The 20,857-nt window shown below is 41.4% G+C and overlaps 2 protein-coding genes across 3 annotated transcripts in view; both read left to right on the top strand.

Moving 5' to 3' along the window:
* Window positions 1-3,191, top strand: part of LOC125750341 (phosphofurin acidic cluster sorting protein 1-like) — a 35,206-nt gene extending 32,015 nt beyond the window's left edge. The window contains exon 24 of the mRNA XM_049027971.1: window positions 125-3,191. Within this exon, the coding sequence (XP_048883928.1) occupies window positions 125-243 (119 nt within the window). The 3' untranslated portion in view covers window positions 244-3,191. The remainder of the gene's footprint in view (window positions 1-124) is intronic.
* A 625-nt stretch (window positions 3,192-3,816) lies between these two features.
* On the top strand, window positions 3,817-20,803 carry LOC125750342 (kinesin light chain 2-like). 2 transcript variants are annotated; one of them, XM_049027972.1, is made up of 14 exons: window positions 3,817-4,329; window positions 11,928-12,174; window positions 12,266-12,569; window positions 12,926-13,142; window positions 13,469-13,658; window positions 13,754-13,927; window positions 14,259-14,358; window positions 14,462-14,511; window positions 14,674-14,741; window positions 14,962-15,070; window positions 17,664-17,816; window positions 17,965-18,089; window positions 18,406-18,463; window positions 18,804-20,803. In XM_049027972.1, the coding sequence occupies exons 2-14, from the start codon at window positions 11,947-11,949 to the stop codon at window positions 18,885-18,887; spliced, it is 1,860 nt and encodes a 619-aa protein (XP_048883929.1). In that variant the 5' UTR covers window positions 3,817-4,329; window positions 11,928-11,946; the 3' UTR covers window positions 18,888-20,803. The 2 variants fall into 2 exon arrangements, with proteins under 2 accessions (XP_048883929.1, XP_048883931.1); XM_049027974.1 differs by having other exon boundaries at window positions 11,925-12,174.
* The last annotated feature ends 54 nt before the right edge of the window (window positions 20,804-20,857 follow it).

The raw sequence follows: 20,857 nt of genomic DNA, 5'->3' as shown, positions 1-20,857 counted from the left end.
CTGCCAATTCTTATTCTTAGTCTAAAAATAAATGAATCTGTTGATCTAATCTGCTTGCTTTTGTACTGAAGCAAAAGGAAAGATTAATCTAAAACTGTCTGGCCTTTCTTCCTCTCTGTTCCAGTGTCCGTCGATGGGGTAGAGTGGAACGACGTAAAATTCTTTCAGCTTGCTGCTCAGTGGCCAACACATGTCAAATATCTCCCCGTTGGACTGTTTGGTTACAGCAAACCGCCTCCTTAAGGTCCGCCTCCCAAAGTGTGTCATTGGCCCACGCCCCTCTCTTTCTGAGAGCTCTGTAGCCCACACTAGCCAATCAGTATCAACCCAGGAGGGCAGGACTCTCCTTTATTGCTTTGTTGGCGGGTATTTTGTTTTTGTTACTCTAAATGAGAATGGAGAACAGAAGTGTGGCATTTGTAAATAATGCAAGCTGGAGGGACTGTTTCACCGGTAATGTGGTGTGTCTGAAGCACAAAGTGTAATAATGCTGTTTTTCCAGTATTATAGGAAGAAAGATCCTCCTGGATTTAGCATTTTGCCATTTTTTAATTCTTGAGTCACTGGATCTCCCTGAATTACTGAGCAGATAATTCTTTGGATGGCATAAGAATAATCAGCGGCCGAAAAAAGGCATCGTACGGAAGACTGCACAAGCGTCAAAGTTAAACTCCAGGATTCAAGATGCTGTCTGCTGATTGGTAGACTGGCAGTAGCACTAAAACTCCTTGGAGTGAGAAAGGAAAAGGTTGCCCCCCCCCCAGCCAAAGACATACCATTAACACCAGTCAGTGCTGGGAAAACAAAGGTGCTTACCAACTAAAAGCTGAATGTTTCTGAGGATGACGCCCATTTTTGAAAGATGCTACAACTTTGCATAAAAGGGTTTGTGAAACAGTGTTTCTTGGGTGGTGTGTGGGTGTATGTGTGTGTTTTGGTTATTTCTGGTGAAAGTGTTTAGTGGAGTACCACTTTTATGGCAGAGATGAAGAGATAAAGAGAGTTTTAAAATCTAAATATATATTCCCATTGTAATGAACAGTTTAGCGAAGACCACTGTGACCTGTAAAGTCTCACAGCATGCATACAGTTTCACCCATTTACCATTTATAAACAAATTAGACATTGAGTTTAGTATTATATTTAAAGGTACCACAGCAGTCAGTATGGGTTTTAGCAAGCACCAGTTTATTTCATTTAGCTGAGTTAAATATTAAGATTTTATACAGGTCTGCAAATAGTTTTCAAGAAATTTTTAATTTCTGTCTTTGAGTCATTGGGGATCACACTTAGAACCACACTTAGGTCACTTAGAACCAGGAGCAGCAGACACCGCAGTTCTTAATGAATCAGGTCAAACATGGAGTAGATAAAGGATCTTTATGAGCAAAGAGGGAACCTATGAGATCTTAGTGGAACATAAAAAGCATTGAGTGAAGTGACGACGACGACGACAACAACTAAGATGAGAGTAATTTAGCTAAAGTCACTCTGGCTAAAGTCACTCTGGCCTGGATCTGAAATAGATCCGGTCAAATCGTAAAAAGAAAATGTGTTGAATGACTGGAGCGATAGTCTCTTCTCATCACTCCATATTCTCATCTGTTCATTTCCTGAATAGAACTCATCTTTGAGAACTTCAGATCGCTTTGCTTCAGTTGAAGGCTCTAGCTGTTGAGTTCTGGGGATGGGACAGCTTTTTTTAACCTCTGCATCATGACATTATGTTCCATGCAAACCAAAAAAAAAAAAAAAAAAAAAACTAGCCATAACTACCAATCCTTTGTAAGATGAGGTGGAGCAGAACACTTAAATAGTAGCATTTCCATATGTTTGTGCTATAATGAGAGGTTATATTGAATGACTTAAGATCAGTATTCTTCTGTAACTGCAGAAAGGCACCAAATGAGCTTCAACACTGTGTATGTATGTGTGTGTGTGTGTGTGTGTGTGTGTGTGTGTGTTTTGCATGTGCCAAATAAGAGGAAGTATATCAATGCTGCCATAGCCTTGTCCACCACTGTCCAAGGAAGCAGCATGATAAAAAAAAAAGGTCACCAAAAGCAGCTGGCACAGAGTTTGATGCAGCTGTGTGCAGTGGAGTAGATTCTAACATAGCGGGATGTTGCTGCATGACACAGCTTGGGTAGGATTAAATTTTGGTGATTTTGGTGATGTCATTTTTCAGTGACATCAAGCTGTGCTTCTCTCCTGAGTTAGGGAGGGTGGGTTGTTTTGGTTAACCAGGCATACCCATACTCAATGAATGAAACACTCTGCCTGAGGCCTTATACTCACAGGAAGCCCCCCCCCCCCCCCCCAAAAAAAAAAAACCCATAACACAGTAGAATTCTGGGTAATGGAATGACAGCACTGAACATGCTATAATAATGAAAAGATAATTTTCTGTTTTTCAAAAGTTGATGTCATTACGTGGTGGCCTATTCTCTGTGGTAAAGTTAAATCCAGATATTAACCACCTCTAAGACAATAAATACAACACCCCTTCTCTGCCTGCGATAAACTTCACACCCCAACCCCCCAGCGACCCTGATCAGGATAAGCTGCTGAAAATTGGGATAAAATTGTATTTGCTCATCTCAGAGCTTCATGGTAATTTGGGGTAATTTGTTTTATAATAAATACAAGCCTTAATATGTAAGTGGCTTCAGGCAGAGATGTGGAATAAATTTAGTAAAAGCTTACATTTTAAATTTAATACTTGCTGCTCAGCAAGCTGCCTAGAGTTATGGTCAATGATAAACCATATGACTGCATGAGTATTTGGTTAGTGAGTTTTTCTGCCCATACTCCAAAACATAGGTCTCATTTACTTTGGATCTAACAGACGATTACTGAACCCTTGAATATTGTCTTGGGTCCCACTTCAGTTTAAATATTCTGGAAAACTAAATTTGCGAGGAGGATACATTTACATTTGTAGATGTGCGGCAATTGTATTCCTCACATTCTGTTGTTTCTCCCGCATCATTCAGCCGTGTTGCCTTTTTTCTTTAAATAATGCTTGTATATATATCGTTGAATAAGTGCGCCTGTTATTAGTTACATTTTTTACATTGTGTTTTTTGTAGTTCTGTCTTACATGCGTATAGTTGCCAATCGCTGTTTTGAGTGGAAAGTGGAAATCTGTCAAGGTTGTTTTTATTTTAATAAACAATCTTTATTTGTAAGTGTCATTTGTTCTTATTTAAAGAGTACTTTTATGGATGTCTGTAATGGGATGACCGAAACAAATCGGACACGTGTTATTGCCGCACTTAAGGCTCCGTGTCACGGGTCAGTGGAGCGCAGTGTTGCTAGGTCCAGCAAAAATCTCCAGCCCAAAGTTTGCTTAAAATCCGCTCAACGTAAACTGGAACTAGCCCCGTATCTGAAATCCCAGTATACTGTATCTCAAAGAAATAAAGCTGTATTTTGCATTTTGAGCACATTCAAATGCTCAAAATTTTAATACCACAAACACAATGATGTCACGTAGACTGACGCACTCTTCTTTCCAAGGGTTAACAACTGTTGAGCTGGCTGCAGTGAGATTTTGAAATCCAGACTGCAGACACATATATGTAAATGTAACAGTTTTATTATTTTGTAAATACTCTGTAGGGTTTCCAAACTACCCCAATGCTTCTGATATAGCTAATTTTAGGTTTAGAATGGAATATTTTTTTGCCGCAAGACTGCTTGAAGAAAGTATCACGTCACATGCACACTCTGCTTTCCGTGTACTCCTGCCTGACTTTCGGTGGCTATAGCGACTCAGTATTGCTCAGAATTAGGAGCCACTTCCCGCAACCTCCTAATATTTATCCACAACTGTACTCTCAAAATAGCCGAAGCACCTGACAACACACGGAGCAAACGGCGCCGGCTAGTAATGCGTGCCGATGATGTAATTTAGTTTGAATGTATTGAATTCTGGGAAAAAAAGACCCACAAGCAGTCCTTTCCAGCTTCCGGCTGTCATCGGTGGACATCCGGCTGCATGAGTGCAGACGGTCAGAGGGATTACGGCGCAGCCCGGCGGTGAATGAGCGGGGATGGAAAGTAGCGGAGCGGAGATCCGCGCAATCCCCATCGCTGCTGTTCATTGAGTATAACCGCAGTCCATGGCCGAGGGGCCGAAAAGACGCCCGCTCTCCAACGCCGTTCCGCTGTACAGCTGTAATCCTTTGTGATGCGTATTTTTTGAAAGCAGTTAAGGCGTCACATAAACAAAGAGAAACGTGCGAGTCCGGGGAGGTATAAGAGTCCCGAACGAAGGAGCGTCTAACAAACAGCTACTGCTAACATTGCACATCCGGAGACACGGTGAGAAACCATGCCCTTTATATTCGTGTATCATTGCGTAGAGTTATATATGCATTTATTAATTAGCTTCTATATTTATTTATCTATAGAAGCCAGTGGTGTGATACATTAGATGACATTACGCGGACTGATTGCGGTGTTGATAATTTGGGTACAGATGCACATCGCCAAGGGCACCTGTCTCCAGTATAACTCAGCCTCATTTATAGCTTTTAATGTTGCGATTGTTCTCTTTTAATTTGCACATGTGTGAATATAATGTTGCCATCTGAGGGTAAGCGATGAATGCGGTATTACAAGGTAATGTCATGTACACATGCCGCAGACATGTCTGTGTTGCTCCTTTCAGATAAGGAATCTCGGCCTGGAAGCGTTCATAATTACATGGCTTTTTAATTAGATCAAGGTACTAAGTGATTCCTTTTTAGTAGCGGTTACGCATTAGTTGTTACATTCAAATACATAAATTAATTGATGTTTTCAATAGGAGATGCTTAATATCGCCAATGCGCCGTGTTAACCTGTTCGTGTCATTTTTCTCAGTACTAAAGATTTTAATGTTGAAATTACAACGTAAATCCGGTGACCCAAGATGCGAAAAAATCGAATTAGTGGACGCAACTGTACAGATCTGCTGTATCATACGGGGGAACCTCCTGTGATGGGGAATTGCGGAGTGGCTTCGTGTTGCTGCATTGCAGTCAATACAGAAAAGAGAGGAAGGAGGGAGGGAGGAGAAAATGGGAGGGGGAGGGTCAGGTAGGTAAGTCATTTGTCTAGGTGAGTGTGGTTGCGCACTCCGATTGTAACCCAGTTGCACAATCACCATCCCCTTGAGATGTCATGAAAGGTGTTAGGATTTTTTAAAAAAAAATCCAGATTTGTTTGTACTGAAATTGTGCAGAGACACAGCGTTTCTGCGCATCCAAAATAACGTGTTATAATCTGCGTCTGCATAACTGTTTAGAAGTTTAAAGCTGGCAGGATGTCCACGTTGGTTTAGAACTGATATTCATATGGCAATGTTGGATCAAACATTGTTTTTTAGTTGATTGTTAGACCAAAATCTAGTTTAATATGATATCTCATGTTTTTGCGGGTTAATGGTTTTATAATCTTTGGCACAAACATGAGCGATTGCATCATTGTATAGGTCTAGGTTTTTTAAAAATTTCTCAGTCATAGATTGTTTCCCGAAACTGGGTAATGGCAGAATGAGCTGCTATTTCTTAATCTGTGGCTTATTGTATTCCTGGAGTCTCGGGAATTCCTAGGGCAGGGGTGTCAAACCCTAGTCCTGGAGTGCCGGAGCCCTGTGTATCATTTCTTTCCCTGTTCCACCACATATGAGCTGTTGTAGTATTTATCACAAGGAGGTACCAGGAATTGAATCAGTTGTGTTAAGATGATAAATCAAAAACCATTTAACAGATCTTTTTCAGTCTTTGCAGAAGCATTTCTTGGGTGCCGATTTGGAAGTAATTAAATTCTGAGAGAGATCGTCCCAAAACTGAAACAACACCTCTTAGTGGTAGCAAAGGGAAGGGTGAAAGCGGGTGACATGTGACCTTGTGAATGTAATAAGTCAAAAAGTATTTAATGGATCGTATTACTGTTTCACAAAAACATGATATGGATGCTGGTCTTGTGAACACGGTAACTCTAAAAGTATTTTATGAATCTCTTTCAAACTTTGCAAACATATTGTAATAATGACAAAATTCATCCATCCATTTTCCAAACCGCTTATCCTACTGGGTCACGGGGGGTCCGGAGCCTATCCCGGAAGCAATGGGCACGAGGCAGGGAACAACCCAGGATGGGGGGCCAGCCCATCGCAGGGCACACTCACACACCATCTACTCACACATGCACACCTACGGGCAATTTAGCAACTCCAATTAGCCTCAGCATGTTTTTGGACTGTGGGGGGGAAACCGGAGTACCCGGAGGAAACCCCACGATGACATGGGGAGAACATGCAAACTCCGCACACATGTGACCCAGGCGGAGACTCGAACCTGGGTCCCAGAGGTGTGAGGCAACAGAGCTAACCACTGCACCACCATGCCGCCCCCAATGACAAAATTGATCATTTTTTTTAGACAGTTTTCCCTAAAAATAAAACAGTACTGCATAGTAATAGAATGGTAGTTTGAGCCATGTAATCCTGTTATCGCAGTAACTCAAAGTATTTGATTGATCTTTTTCAACCTTTGAAGGCATGTTGTGATGTTGAAGGTCTGGACTTGATCAAATTTTGAGACAAATCACACCAAAATTGAAGCAGTAATGCATAGTGATAAAGAGAAGGTCAGCATAGACACTTCATCTTGTCAGCATGAAAACTCAACAATTATTTGGCTGATTTTTGCTAGACTTTGCAGGCACTATGAATGGAAGAAGCTATGACCCTATCCAAATATTTAGACAAATTGCACCAAAATTGAAGCAATGGCACTTAGACAAGGACAATGATGAGATAATTAGAGGCTAATTCTTGTGGACAGGATCAATCTGTTATTATTTACTCTACTTACCCTATTTGATCTTTGATTGATCTTTACACTTCACAAAAACATTATTTAGAAGATAATGTACACCTTCAACGCACACAAATTGCAAGTGAAAGGAGAGAAAGTATCAAAATTACAATTACCAGGAGAGGGCAGTCGAGAGCAAACACTGATCGGCATCTTGTAAACACTGATATTCAGGGCATTTTTGTACGTTTGAGTCATTTTATAATTGTGGGGCACGAGATGATTTTCTACATATTCTGTAATAAAGGTTATACTGATTTTTGGTCGCTAGCCTCCCCATTTAGAAAATTTTATCTATAGCAGGGTGGTAGCCGGTTGATGAAATGTATTGTGGGGAACTTGGTGAAATTTATTGTGGGGGAATTTAATCGTGTCACTTCTTTTGGAGATGTGAGGAAATTGTGTGAGGTAGGTTTGTAATAATATTTTCTTTAGATTTAGACTTAGAATTACTGTGATTTTTTATATACTTGGACATAGTACAGTATATGTCTCAAAAGGTGAGTGATTAACCTAGATGCAGCCAAGATGAAGTCACTTGTTTGTCAATATTCCTTGTTTTGTGGGCAAGCAATTGGTATGCTCTAAGTGAAAGCTAAGAGTTAAACCGGCTGATGTGGAGAATTAATCGCTACTTTTGGAGTACTTAACAGTACTTTAACAGAAAAACTGGTGTAATCTTACATTTGATTTCACGACGTCAGTTCGACGTCAGATTTCACTGCGTATTCACATCCACATCGTATGTCAGTTTTTGGTTTTAACTGAACACAATATGGTGAGCGAATTTGAACTTGAGGACGCACCACCGGGCAGCGCGATAGCACAGTGATTAGCGCTGCTGCCTCACAGTAATAAGGTCCTGGCTTTGGTACCAGGTCCTTTCTGTGTGGAGTTCACACGCTCTCCCTGTTTTTTCCGGGGGCTCTGGTTTCCTCCCACGATCTTAAATCGGCGGTGTGGCAGCATTTTAGCTTTCCGGTATTCACAAGCGAAAATGGTGAGAAAAGCACAGACAAGACAAAAACTGTGTGCAAGCATTGTAAAAGACTGATAACATACACAAATATCACAATGAACATGCTTCAGCATGTCCGCCGGCACCACAGTGAGCTGAGCGAAGATTATTAAAAGGGCAAACCACGCTAAAAAGCTGCACATGCAAGCCTTTTATTTATTTTAATATATTTATTTTATTTATTTATTTGATTTTTTTTATTTACTTAATTTTGGGATTTTTTTAAAAACTGTATTTTATTCAATTTCATTTGCACTGTTAAGAAGGGGACACTTTGCATAGTTTAGGAAGATAAACAAAGATTTATTTTTGAATAAATTTGTCTGCAGCTGTTAAATAAAAAATCACAAAAAAATCATATCGTGAATACTGTTCTTGTTGATTTGTAGCTAATCCCATTATATACTGTCAGGAAGAACGATTGCCCCGCATTATAAAATACTGTGTCCAGATTTGAACCACTATTTGTTTTGTAATTTTAGGCACTGTGATCATGATCTTGATTTAGTATTTTGTGGACGTGTTAAACTAAGGCATGTAGTATAGTGTCTACAGTGCTCCTGTAAGTCTTTTTGGACAAACGCATCTGTTCAATGTAAATATTAAAATACATGATGCCCATGGAAACAGAAAATATAAAATTGGTGTATATTATTAGTCTGTCTGATACATTTATTGTTATGTCACAGAAAATGTTAGTCATAGTGCAAATGAGAAATAAATATAATGTAAATATTTAGACACATAAATATGAGTAATATAAATGATACTTTAAAGACATAGACATTAAGACGTACATTCCGGTTTGCTGAATTTTTTTTGTCAGTGGTTGGTATGAATTTCTTAGTGTAGGTGTAATGTGCAATAAATGAATAGGTGAAGTTTGAGTTACTTCTCAAAGCTAGGACTCGAAGCATTCAGGTAAAAACACATGTATTAATTTTTCACATTTCCAGTTGATCCATCCAGTACTTCTAGAAATTGTGCAGGTTGGTGAGTGTATGAGGCATTAGTCTTAGATGAAGGAAGTAGATGACAAGGCTATCTGGGGAATACAATGCTGTCATTTCAACAGCCCCGCCATCTAGTTGTGAAGGCTGTTGGGTCTAACTTTGGTGAAGAAGCAATTTTTCAATTAATTTTTTAGTGGTAGATGAGCATGCATGTAGTTCAGGGGGTTCAGTCTCTGTGCCTGTGATTAGAAGGTTGCTGGTTTGAACCCAGCCTCAGAACATCTGCCTGCCCTTGAGCGAGGCTCTTGACCCCCAGCTCCCTGGGTGTTGTAATGGGCGGCTGCCCTTGGCGGCCAGCTTGCTCTCACCTGTAAAGTTCAAGTTGGGGAAATTCTTGTTATACCTTCCCCATGAGGATCAGTAAAGTTTCTTCTTCATCTTCTAATAATTAACTAATCTAATTCTTATTCTTCCAAGAAGTAGACCAATAGTTTACCAAACTATGTTTTTACTGCTTTTAAATTGATGGTCATTAGAATAAATTGTTGAAATGCTACTTCAATGCTATAAGCTAGTTAGCCTTGGAAATGCAAGAATATGATAATTGTAGGAATGAAACGCTCCTGGTTTTGATGTACTGATGATTGATTTTGGTCATGGAGGTTCCTTCATGCAGCTGAATTCCTTCATGAGTGCTTAGTGTTGGGCGATATGACCCAAATCTCATATTATTATCACGATATTTTTCACTTTTTCGACGGTGACGAAATTATATCGCAGTTACTTTTTTGCAGGTTTTTGGAGGAGTAGCATGCCCTTTTATGTACATTTAAGAAATACTCTTAAATTTAAGAAATATACAAAAGTCTGACACTTTTGATGTCACCAATTTTAGGTTTGTAATGGAATAATATACATTTGCCGTAAGATTTCTAGTGTGAGCGTGAGTTTGAAAGCCTGAGTGTCATGCCAGAAGCGTGAGAATTGGCAACCCTTTAAACGTTCGTTTTTTGTTTCACATGAGTTGATTTTGTATAAAAATAAAATTATTTTATACAGTTGTTAAAAAAGGTAATCCTTAACGAACATGAAATCACCAGTTATCTGCGGCCATTTATCCGGCATTTTCAAAAAACTTTTCGGCTGTAGGATTTCAGGGTAGAGCAGCCGCTCTGTTAGAACCACTATGGCTTTTTGTTAGATTCGCTGCTGTTATTAACACTAATGGCACATTAGCATAAACAAAAGGGCTGCACCTGCTGACTTGCATCTTGCTTGCCAAGGTCCCGTGCACGACAAATGCATGTACCATTAAGGTCCTATAGTCCAAGTTGGCCATATCTCTGCATAATTACTATAGAATTTGCTAGCTGTGTTGGAGTTAATTATGTTAATTATGTTGTTAGCTAAACAGTGATTGATATATTATCGAACTGCATAGATACAATTACATGACAGCGTTATCTGCTGAAAACTGGCTCCGGACATAACGCTATGTATAATTCCAGTAGACAAATAGATATTTGAGTTGTACACCCCCCTCTAAGACCTGCCCACCTATTCAAGTGCTAAAAGACAAAAGTAAAAAGACAGAAGCAAAAATGAGAAGACAAAATGTTTTTATTCTTTTTTTAATATTCGCAATGTAAATTTTCGTTCTGATACTAAATTTGCTTGCGTTTTTTCAAAATCTTGTTTAATACTTTTGACACAAAATTAATTCCATACCTCAACTCTGTAAATGTAACTTTTTTTTTTCCAGTTACTGGCATTTAGTCAATTTGTAATTTTCAGCACAGAAAAAAATGTTATTTAATGTCTTGTTTTGAATTTAAGTGTTTAGCTGAATAATCTAATTGTTAAATTCTTGAAATATTTGTTTACATTGCAGGCATATTTTGTTTAATATTTTTTCTAAGTGTTCCATTGTTATTCTCCCAGCTTATGTGATGATATGTTTGGCAGGGATGCACTTTTGTTATCCAGTTGACATGAATAAATTAAACCATAATTCACTCAGACTTTCTGTCCTGATTTTTTAAATTTTTTTTTATGTAATAATATTGAAATATATTGATCAGTGATTTAAAATATTATTGTTTTACTGCCATATCACCCAGCCCTACTTGGACTTGTCCAAACACCCCCCTCACTATGGCACACCTACTTAGCACTTTTATCATAATAACAGAACAAAGTGTCATGAGCCTATCATGTGATGCCTACGTGTTTGGATGCTGGAACAGTACTACATTAAAAAACAGACCGATGTGAAACAAAGCAATCGTGTCCTGTATAACATCCCAGTAGGTAACATCTTTCTGTATATCTCATTTATTTTTAATCTTCAATTAACACCTAATTGCTCTAACCTGTTAGCTAATTAGGTGAGCATGAAATTTAAAAAGCATATATGATCAATTATGCGGTAAGCAACACGGTCATAGATGAGTTTGCTACACTGTTGAATTACCAATGTGCAACATGGCTGATGATGAAGAATTGTTTCTACTTTGTGTGGAAATAGATTGGTTTTGTGAAATTCAACAAAGACCAATCTACCGTAAGTTTGCACACTTTGCAAATATACTGTTTATATAACAGTTAGCACCAAACAAATTTGTCTGTTATTTGTTGTTAGCTGTGGTGTACAGTTATTAACTGAAGTAATAAGTCTTCATTTTCAGTCAAACCTTTTGAAACTACTATTAAAGTTAAAAAGCACTTTTGCTATAATGAGTCAGTTTTATATGTACAGCAAATTACATGGCTTAATAAATTGTTTATTATTATGCTGCAAGCAGTTTAAGGATAGAATTGCTGGTTAAGTGATTAAATAGTTAATTAACATTACTACATACATCCCAGTTTGGTTGGTGTGTAATAAGAAAAAAAAAACATAATGAATCATAATTCCAACCAAAATTCTTGTGATATGACATTTTGGCTATCCCATCCCTGCATCAAAACATTTTTGACATTGTGAGTGTGACAGTTGTATGACATGGATGTGAAATATATGTGTGATATCTACTCCAAGAGCTTGTACTGTACCCGCATTCATAATTCACTCTTCCCCAGCAGGTGAGGTCATACCTGGGAGATGTCCACCATGGTGTGTCCACATGAGGAGGCCTTGGAGCGTCTCACGCAGGATGAGATTGTCCTTAACACCAAGGCTGTGATACAGGGCCTAGAAACTCTACGTGGGGAGCATGCTCAGCTGCTCACTTCCCTGCTGGACTGTGGACATCCACCAGCAGCCCAGGAGAAGTCCACTCTGCTACGCAAAAGCCTGGAGGCCATTGAGCTTGGCCTGGGTGAGGCGCAGGTATTGCAAGGACGGGCTGAGGGATGTGGAATGGGAAGCATCTCATTGGTCCCCTGGGCCCGATCTCCACCACTTCTGTACTGTTCTGCAGGTGATCATTGCTCTGTCCAGCCACTTGAGTGCGGTGGAGTCAGAGAAGCAGAAGCTGCGGGCACAGGTCCGTCGGCTGTGCCAGGAGAACCAGTGGCTGCGGGATGAGCTGGCAGGAACCCAGCACAAACTGCAGAAGAGCGAGCAGAGTGTGGCCCAGCTGGAGGAGGAAAAGAAACACCTAGAGTTTATGAACCAGATAAAGAAGTTCGATGATGATGTGTCACCCTCAGATGAGAAGAACAATGAGACCTCCAAAGACAGTCTGGACGATCTGTTCCCCAATGATGATGACCACGGACCAGGTAGCTTGTTCAGTCTTCATGGCACATGGTTCAAGAATAATGGTTGAATGAGTTGGGGTTTTAAGGTCCAAAATTGCCAACGTCCAAATGTTTTCCAACAGACAAGAATGCAACTGATTAAACCTCATACACCTCATAAACCTCATGTAACAGGAATCATCTAAGTAGAAAAATTCTCCCCTGACCCCTTAGACAAAGAACTTTGTCCTCTGTTTAATCCATTGACAGCCGTCTTCTAAGGCTTTGTGGTTCAACAGTTTCCCACCCCTCCCTTGTCCCGATGTATCATTTTTGCACTATTGTAAATATTTGAGAATATTTGGGAAATTTGGAGTCCTTTGCCACCATGTCCGCAGCCCAACGCAGCGGGGAGGCGGCAGCCCAGCAGGGTGGCTATGAAATCCCAGCTCGATTGCGCACCCTCCACAACCTGGTGATCCAATACGCCTCCCAGGGGCGTTACGAGGTGGCCGTGCCCCTGTGCAAGCAGGCGCTGGAGGACCTGGAGAAGACCTCTGGCCATGACCATCCTGATGTAGCCACCATGCTCAACATCCTGGCCCTGGTGTATAGGTCAGTACTGTAATACTGTTCTTTAGTTGTCAAGGCTACTGTGATTTGGAGAATCTGGCCGGTGGCCTAAGGCATATGACAATGCAGGTCATGCATGGGACGCGCTTCGTGCCAAAACATTTACCTGAATTGTAAGTCTCCTGGCTGTGCAGGGTAACCAGGTTACTTGGAACAGATACGCTGTAAACACAGTGCTGGAGATGGAATCGACACAGTAACCCTGGGGTTGTGAAGCAGCAGCACAAACGGCTCACTCACTAAGTCTGTACATGAATTAATGATATAGGGGTATTAAAAGTGAACTGTGATCTTTTTTTTTGTTCCAGGGATCAGAACAAGTACAAAGAGGCTGCACACCTGCTAAACGACGCCCTGGCCATCAGGGAGAAGACGCTGGGCAAGGATCATCCGGCCGTGGCAGCCACCCTCAACAACCTGGCCGTGCTCTATGGCAAAAGGGGCAAGTACAAGGAGGCGGAGCCTTTGTGCAAAAGGGCCCTGGAGATCCGGGAGAAGGTAGGCCTGAGGGTTACTGTCGAGATAAAACGATAGACGGCAATGGACAAGAGGCCCAGTCAGCACTGCATTCATTTCTGCGTGTGTGTCTTCAGGTTCTCGGGAAGTACCACCCAGATGTGGCCAAGCAGCTGAACAACTTGGCGCTGTTGTGCCAGAACCAGGGAAAATATGGTGAGGTGGAGTACTATTACCGCCGGGCACTGGAGATCTATGAATCCAAGCTGGGCGCCGACGACCCCAACGTGGCCAAGACAAAGAACAACCTGGTGAGGGGCCCAGTGGGTGCATTGTGGACCCCGCTCAGCTTTTTCAGGGCAGCTTGTTAGGCATGATTTAATTACCAATAACTGGGTTAAGCTCTTTGAGGAACACCAAATAAGCCTTGGGTAGTGGAGTCATTAATCATGTTTGTGTTGTAATTGACCAGATGGTTGCTGTCCGGAACAATACCCATTTATCTGCAAGATTCCTTCTTTAAAATCAATCCTATTTTTTTCCCTGTTGAGCTGAGCGAATTTCATTTGTTGGGGCTGTATGCTGTGAAACCGGATTCCTGCATTTCCTGTATCATGACGTCTGTTTTTTTTCCCCATTTAGGCCACATGCTACCTCAAGCAGGGGAAGTTCAATGAGGCAGAGTGTCTCTACAAAGAGATTCTGACCCGAGCCCATGAGAAGGAGTTTGGATCTGTCAATAGTAAGTGATGTCGCTGATGCTTGTTACTAGGGGCGACTGTAAGGTTCTGTCTCTGTTGTGCTGTCTGTTTACAAAACAGTCATGCACTTTGACTTTCTTCCAGATGACAATAAGCCCATTTGGATGCATGCAGAAGAGAGGGAACAGAGTAAGGTATTATTTGTCTTTCGATACGTCTGGGATTCTGCATGTGCAGTTAGGTCTCATCTTAGTGACCGACCCAGAGTCCTCATTCTCTGTTAGTGCTGATACTGCCTCACTTATATTTCCTGCCCACATTTCCTGCTCCTGATATTTTTTTTTCCCCTCATGAAGGACAAACGCAAGGACTCTGGTATTTATGTGGAATATGGTGGCTGGTACAAGGCTTGCAAAGTGGACAGGTGAGCGTGAAGCTGAGCTCTGAAACTCGCACTGGGGACCAGTTACTCTCCATTACTGCTTATCTGACGTACAGCAAATGACCTCCTTTACTATACAGAAAACAGTGCTTGCCGTTTGCCTGTTTGTGAATCTTAACAGCCATTACCAGTGGAAAGTGATCTTGCCCAGATGTAATCCAGTAGTGTGTATTTTGTGTGAATCCCTTCTGCTCTCTGTTAGTCCCACAGTGAATAACACCCTGAAGAGCCTGGGCACGCTCTATCGTCGGCAGGGCAAGCTGGAGGCTGCTAAGACCCTGGAGGAATGTGCAACCAAGTCCCGCAAACAGGTACCAGGGCGATATTCAGAGCTATATTCAGATCTCCATTACATATGCAAATGCAGGATTTAACCAAATAAATGCTGAGCATAAATGACATGGGGAAAAAAAAACTCAACAACGCTAAAATGTGTAGTAGACATTTTTTTTTATAGCAAAAAGTGAAACGTATATTACACTTGTCATAGAATGTTAAAATGGTCAGATGTGCAGTGATGCTGTGGTTTCTCTCCTTGAGCTGCTGGTACGTACTGGACTGGCAGCTAGCAGAGACTGACCCTGTTCCCCTGTCAAACGGGGATGGGGCTTCTTTCCGATTTCTCAACCTGTGGGAAAAGTAGCTTAAACACGACGCTTCCATGTGTCCACTGCTCCAGTATAATCAGATATGCAGTTCTTAGCAGTTATTGAAGTCACCAGTGGCATTCACTGACCTGGTAGCACCTCTCACTTGCAGAATTTGAAGAAAATACCTCAAGCGTGGTGGGTTTTACTTTGGTGTTCTCCGAGTTCACAATAGAAGCACGACTGATTATTCGAGTGGGACACCTGACTGATTTGTTCCTGGTCCTGCACTCTGCAGTAAATAGTGTCACGTAAAAGCTGCCAGAGAATAAATTGTCGCATGGCCTCATTTTCCAAGCAAGCATTAGCAAATCTTGTAATGCGCCTTATGCATTATATCGTTTCTTATATATACTCAAGTGTGTGTGTGTGTGTGTGTGTGTGTGTGTGTGTGTGTGTGTGCGTGCGTAAGTAAAACCTCACAAGATGTAATCAAGACTACATGCACTAAAATCTAGATATATTTGTATACATTTTATTTTAATACTAAAACTACAGTATATTTGTCACTGAAATAATCCTGAATATAATTTATAACAATTGTAGCCAGGCAAATTTTGAATTTTATTTCAAGACAAAAAAGACCCCCAAACTAAAGTGCAATGTACCACCAATTTATATGACATTTTTGGGGTACAAATATAATACAGTTCTTCTGAATTGCTAAAACACTAAACCTCATTCTTGGAACAAAACTGCCAATTGCCAAAACTCATTTATTGAATCAGTTACTCATTTGACGAAACTTTAAACACTGCTCACCTAGACAGACACATTTTTCAGATATGAGTCACCCTTTTTTGCAAAACTCTAAACACATTCTCATTAATCAAAACACATTTTGCACCATGGTGAACTTTGATGTGAAATAGAAAACACAGGTCGCAGGAGTAAAGCACACAGTAGTCATCATTTAAACACAATGACTCAAAACTGTTCACACATGTCTCTAAACATGAGCAGAAGCCAAAGAGTGACTCGAACATAGAAAACGTGCCGGATGAGAATGCAGGTGCCACAGGTGAGTTGAATTTCAACATTAAGGGACAAATGGGTCACACAGAGGATTCCTCCCGCATCACCCAGCAAGGGAGAGCATTTCCTGTGATGTAGCCAAAGTTCTCTGTCCTGACCCAGCCCTGTGACATGGTGATGAGGCAACGTGAATATTCATCCTTGACTCTAGCTTGGCAGTTGCACAACATTTTACTGTAATGTGCCTCTCATTTGGATTTTTTAGTTTGTCTTTTATAGTCTTTTATACTTGCCTTTTTGGAGTACTGAATACTGCAAATATTACATGTCAGTTTACTATAATTGTATGCTAACATTTTTGGTAGATAACTTTTTCTTTTACACTATACTCTTGTGGTGTTCAGTTTTGTAGCTCAGTGCGCAAAACCCACATCCAGAGTAAATGTTTCTCTATATGCCAGCAACAGTTTTGACTGAGAGTGTTTTAATTTTTTTTTGCTGTAGTATGTAATGACTGCTCAGTGTTTATGTGCAAACTGGTTTGATGCGTTATCTGAATGCAGTGTTTTCTTTTGAGCAACGATAATATAGTTTTGAAAAGATTGACTCTAAACAAAGGTTTTGTGAGTGTAGCTTGAATTTTAGGGTTAGTGCTTAGTGTTTTGAGAAAAGGAGAGGAGATTTTAGGAAATGTGTTTTAGCAGTTTAGAAAAATTGTAATATTTTGGCGATCTACTGACGTTGACACACAAAGGGGCTGCATCCCCCCCCCCCCGTCCCCCAGTTCAGTCCTTGGCTGAAGATAGCAGTGTGGCTGTTCAATTTTGCTGTGTGTGTGTGTCTGTGTGTGTGAATGCTACTTTTTGTTTTCATGAACCAATTTCGTGTCTGTCGTTTTATCAGCAAGGAAATGCGTCATACTGATGATGTATCGAGTTATTTTATTGCCAAAATACATGCAGCAATGTGTCTTGTACTTCCTCTATAAAACCCATATATCGCTCTCCAGTCCCGGAACTGCCTCTTATTACGCCTCTGTCTGTCCCATTCTTTTGTTGTTTCCTTCACTAGCCTGATCATTTCCATCTCTCATTGGCCCACCCAATTTGGGTTATTTCAGGGGAACCTGTTACCACTTATTCAATTAGAAAATCCTTTTAGTTGTTTGATGCAGATGAAATAAGCCTCAGCCAGCATTCATTTTGTGTATCGTGTGACCAGACGGCTGTTTGTGGACCTTCAGTTTCAAGGCGTGCTTCTGATTTCGTTTTATGATTCTCAGGGCATTGATGCCATTAACCAGAGCAAAGTGGTGGAGCTGCTGAAGGACGGTATGCTGGGTGCTGACGAGCGGCGGCAGAGCCGGGACGGCCTGAACACTCCCGGGGGGCTGCGTGGTGAGGGGGAGGGTGAAGACAGCGCTGAGTGGAACGGGGTTAGTCTATCTGGGCTTTCTTGAATAAACCCAGCTATCTCGCAGTTGATGTGTAGCACTCGAGTGCCTTATTAATAAACCGATTCACCAGTGCTATTACTGTCGAATCCCCGCTGAAGTTCGGCAAAATTTTGCGCCCACCCTGCAGGACGGAAGCGGCTCCCTGCGCCGCAGCGGCTCATTTGGCAAGATCCGGGACGCCCTGCGCAGGAGCAGTGAGATGCTGGTGAAGAAGCTGCAGGGCAGCGGCCCCCAGGAGCCACGCAATCCTGGGTGAGATGACAGCCTCTCTCCAGCAGGTGGCATAGTCTGCCTGCGTAGTGCCTGCTCCTGTTCTGTTTCCAGAGCAGAAAAAGTGCACTCTGTAATATATTGCGAGCCCTGCAGTTTTCTGTGTAGTTTTTTCGTGCAAGTTAAAAAAAAAAATAATAATAAAAAATCTGTCTTCTGGAATTAAGAGAGAAAAAATTCAGAAAAGCGGGGTGCTCATTTTACAGGAAATATGGCAGCTTTTTATTTTTGGACTTCTGGCGTGTAATGTGGTTATTGTACACTATAAGATGGTGATCTGTGTCTGTGTTGTCTTCAGCATGAAGAGAGCTTGCTCCCTTAACTTCCTGAATAAGAGTGCAGAGGATCCCTCCCAGGTACTGATGTAATCTCAAAGCCCCAGCCTCTTGTTAGTTGTTAGCCACTTATGTTTTTTCAAACACTGATATTAACTGATGTCAGTCATAAATTCCATTTGCTCACTTTTTAGTTTTCCCCTGTCTGTTTGGCTCTGACCTATTTGATACTATCCTCCTTCCTGTAGGATCATCATGTAACAGTTTCTTTTTCAAAACAACCCAGGCTTTTGACTTAGATGGGTTGTGCGGATAAGGACACGCATTGCTGTCTATGTAATCGCTGTACTTAAGCAAACCAACATACCTGCTGTTAACACTGTGATTCAGCGTAACGTGTCTTCTCTTTCCAAATCTTCAGCAGCCCAGCAATGGCCTGTCAGAATCTAGAGGACTGAGTGCCAGCAACGTGGACCTGTCAAGGCGTAACTCTCTCATTGGCTGAAAACAGCAGTTGGGGCGAGGCAGGAAAAACAAATGCCCTTGATGGAGGCGTGGCTTAATCCTGCCTAAGAAGAAGAAATTGCTGAAGAAAAACATTCATTTATTTATATATAACAAACAAAAAAAAAGACCGCGGCTTTGACAGTGCGATCAGTACAGGGGGATGTCTGCTTTCTGTAAACTACACTGGAAACGATCAAAGAAACATAAGAGCGTCCGTGACCTTGAAGAGCAGCTGTATAAACCTGCATGCCGCTTCTAGGCTTGAGTTCTGGCTGTTTGGCCAGAAAATTGAGGCGAAGGTTCAAGGGGTATGAACTGATGTAAGAAACAAATGGGGAAGAAAAAATAATCTGTTTTATTCTTTGCAGACACTCCTCAAATATTAGAAGCATACCACTAGCTAGGAACATGTTACATTATGTATCTTAACGTATTTAAGTAGTGGCATGAATGGAGAATGCTTCCTACATGCTCAGCTCTGCAATTATCATCACGTTAGAACTGTATGTAAAAAGTATGTCTTCAACTAAGATTTGCTTGTTTTGAGAATCAAAGAGTTTAAAGGGGAAAAAACACACAATTTGTGTATATTGCAAAATCAGCAGCACGGTACAGTTGAATTTCACTTTTTGCCTTCTTATTTCCGTGTGTATATATCGTTATAAATTATTTTCCTTTGTACATAGGGAATTTGTTTACATCATGGACGTCAGGCATGTCATGTCATATAACGCTGTAATATAGTTTCACTTTGATGCTTGCTGGAAACCAACCCACTTAACCCAAAACCCAGTTCCTAAGATGATTGGTTCAGTGTAGGTGGGCGTGTCAGGGAAGTGATGAGAGATCCTGCGCTGCTCGCTGCTATTTGTAGTGCTTTCTTGTTGTAGCCCTCCTATAGCAACCTGGGGATGTATTTATTTTTATTTGAAAGGGGGGGGGGGGTGGGCTTGTCTTTCATGTTTCACATCATTATCCTCATCCTTGTAAGTTTAGCTAATGAAGACTCACATGTTCATCTCCTTTTGTCATGTATAGTTTAGTGGAAATCCACAGTACTCTCGTTGGATCAGAGTGCTCGTACATTATAGAGCGTTGAGTGTTATGAAACCAGCGTAAAGGCTTTCCAGGCAGTACGGCAGCTGACCAATCAGCATTGCAGCTGTGCCATCTAACTGCTTTCATAGGCATCGCCACATGAGCCCAGTAAGCACCTCAGTGATATTAAGGTCTTGCGCTACTAGTGCTTGGATTGCAGTTGCCAAATATAGGAAGGTTGCCATGTTCTTCTGGCCTTCTGTAATTACGAACACATATAAACCCTTCAGGTAAACTGTGAAGGAATGTAGTATTTTTTTTTTCTTATCTACTTGTCTCCACAGAGTGTCAGTGGTTTCTCAATAGTGTGCTGTCTAGTCCATATAGTGCGTACAAGGACGTGCTAGAGGACGAACCTACTGTAAAGGGAGGGAGGGGCTGATTGTCTCAGAGGAAAGCGCTTGATGGGTGTGAATGTCTGCCTGTGGAGCTCCGTACTCATGAGAGTAGGGAGGTGGTAGAAGTGGTGGGCAGAGAAGTGTAACGTTGAGGGGATGACAGACGTTGATGGGATGTTTCCTCTGTAAGGTGATGTGTGACGCATTGGTCACTCATCTTCACATGCCTCATTCCGCCAAACCCTCTGCATTGCTGCTTTCTTGTGAGGTCCGTGTGACGCTGTAAGCAGGCGTGAGCAGCCATGCGGGCTCCCTTCAGCAAACCTGTCTTGTCCCTCAGGCTGGGATACAGTGAACCAGGTACCTGGGAGTGGATGGCAGGCTTGGGTGTGTTTGTACTGCATCTTACAGTGAGGGTTCCAGCCTGGGGAGCTTTTAATAAAGGTTCATTAAATAAAATTATACTTTTCAAACTCTACTGCAGTCTGTGTCTCCTTTGGCTTGTGTACTGCAAATCTGAGCTGGGGGACTG

This window comes from Brienomyrus brachyistius, chromosome 10 (assembly GCF_023856365.1).
Source record: "Brienomyrus brachyistius isolate T26 chromosome 10, BBRACH_0.4, whole genome shotgun sequence".
Taxonomy (NCBI): domain Eukaryota; kingdom Metazoa; phylum Chordata; class Actinopteri; order Osteoglossiformes; family Mormyridae; genus Brienomyrus; species Brienomyrus brachyistius.
The sequence above is the reverse complement of the archived record's forward strand: the minus strand, read 5'-3'. Positions and strand labels throughout refer to the sequence as shown.

Bases quoted from the DNA above. Each gene is read 5' to 3' on its own strand.
- LOC125750342 (XM_049027972.1), top strand. From the start codon at position 11,947: ATGTCCACCATGGTGTGTCCACATGAGGAGGCCTTGGAGCGTCTCACG. The intron at 13,928-14,258 runs GTGAGGGGCCCA...TTCCCCATTTAG, and splicing joins CCAAGACAAAGAACAACCTG to GCCACATGCTACCTCAAGCA. The intron at 15,071-17,663 runs GTACCAGGGCGA...TATGATTCTCAG, and splicing joins CAACCAAGTCCCGCAAACAG to GGCATTGATGCCATTAACCA.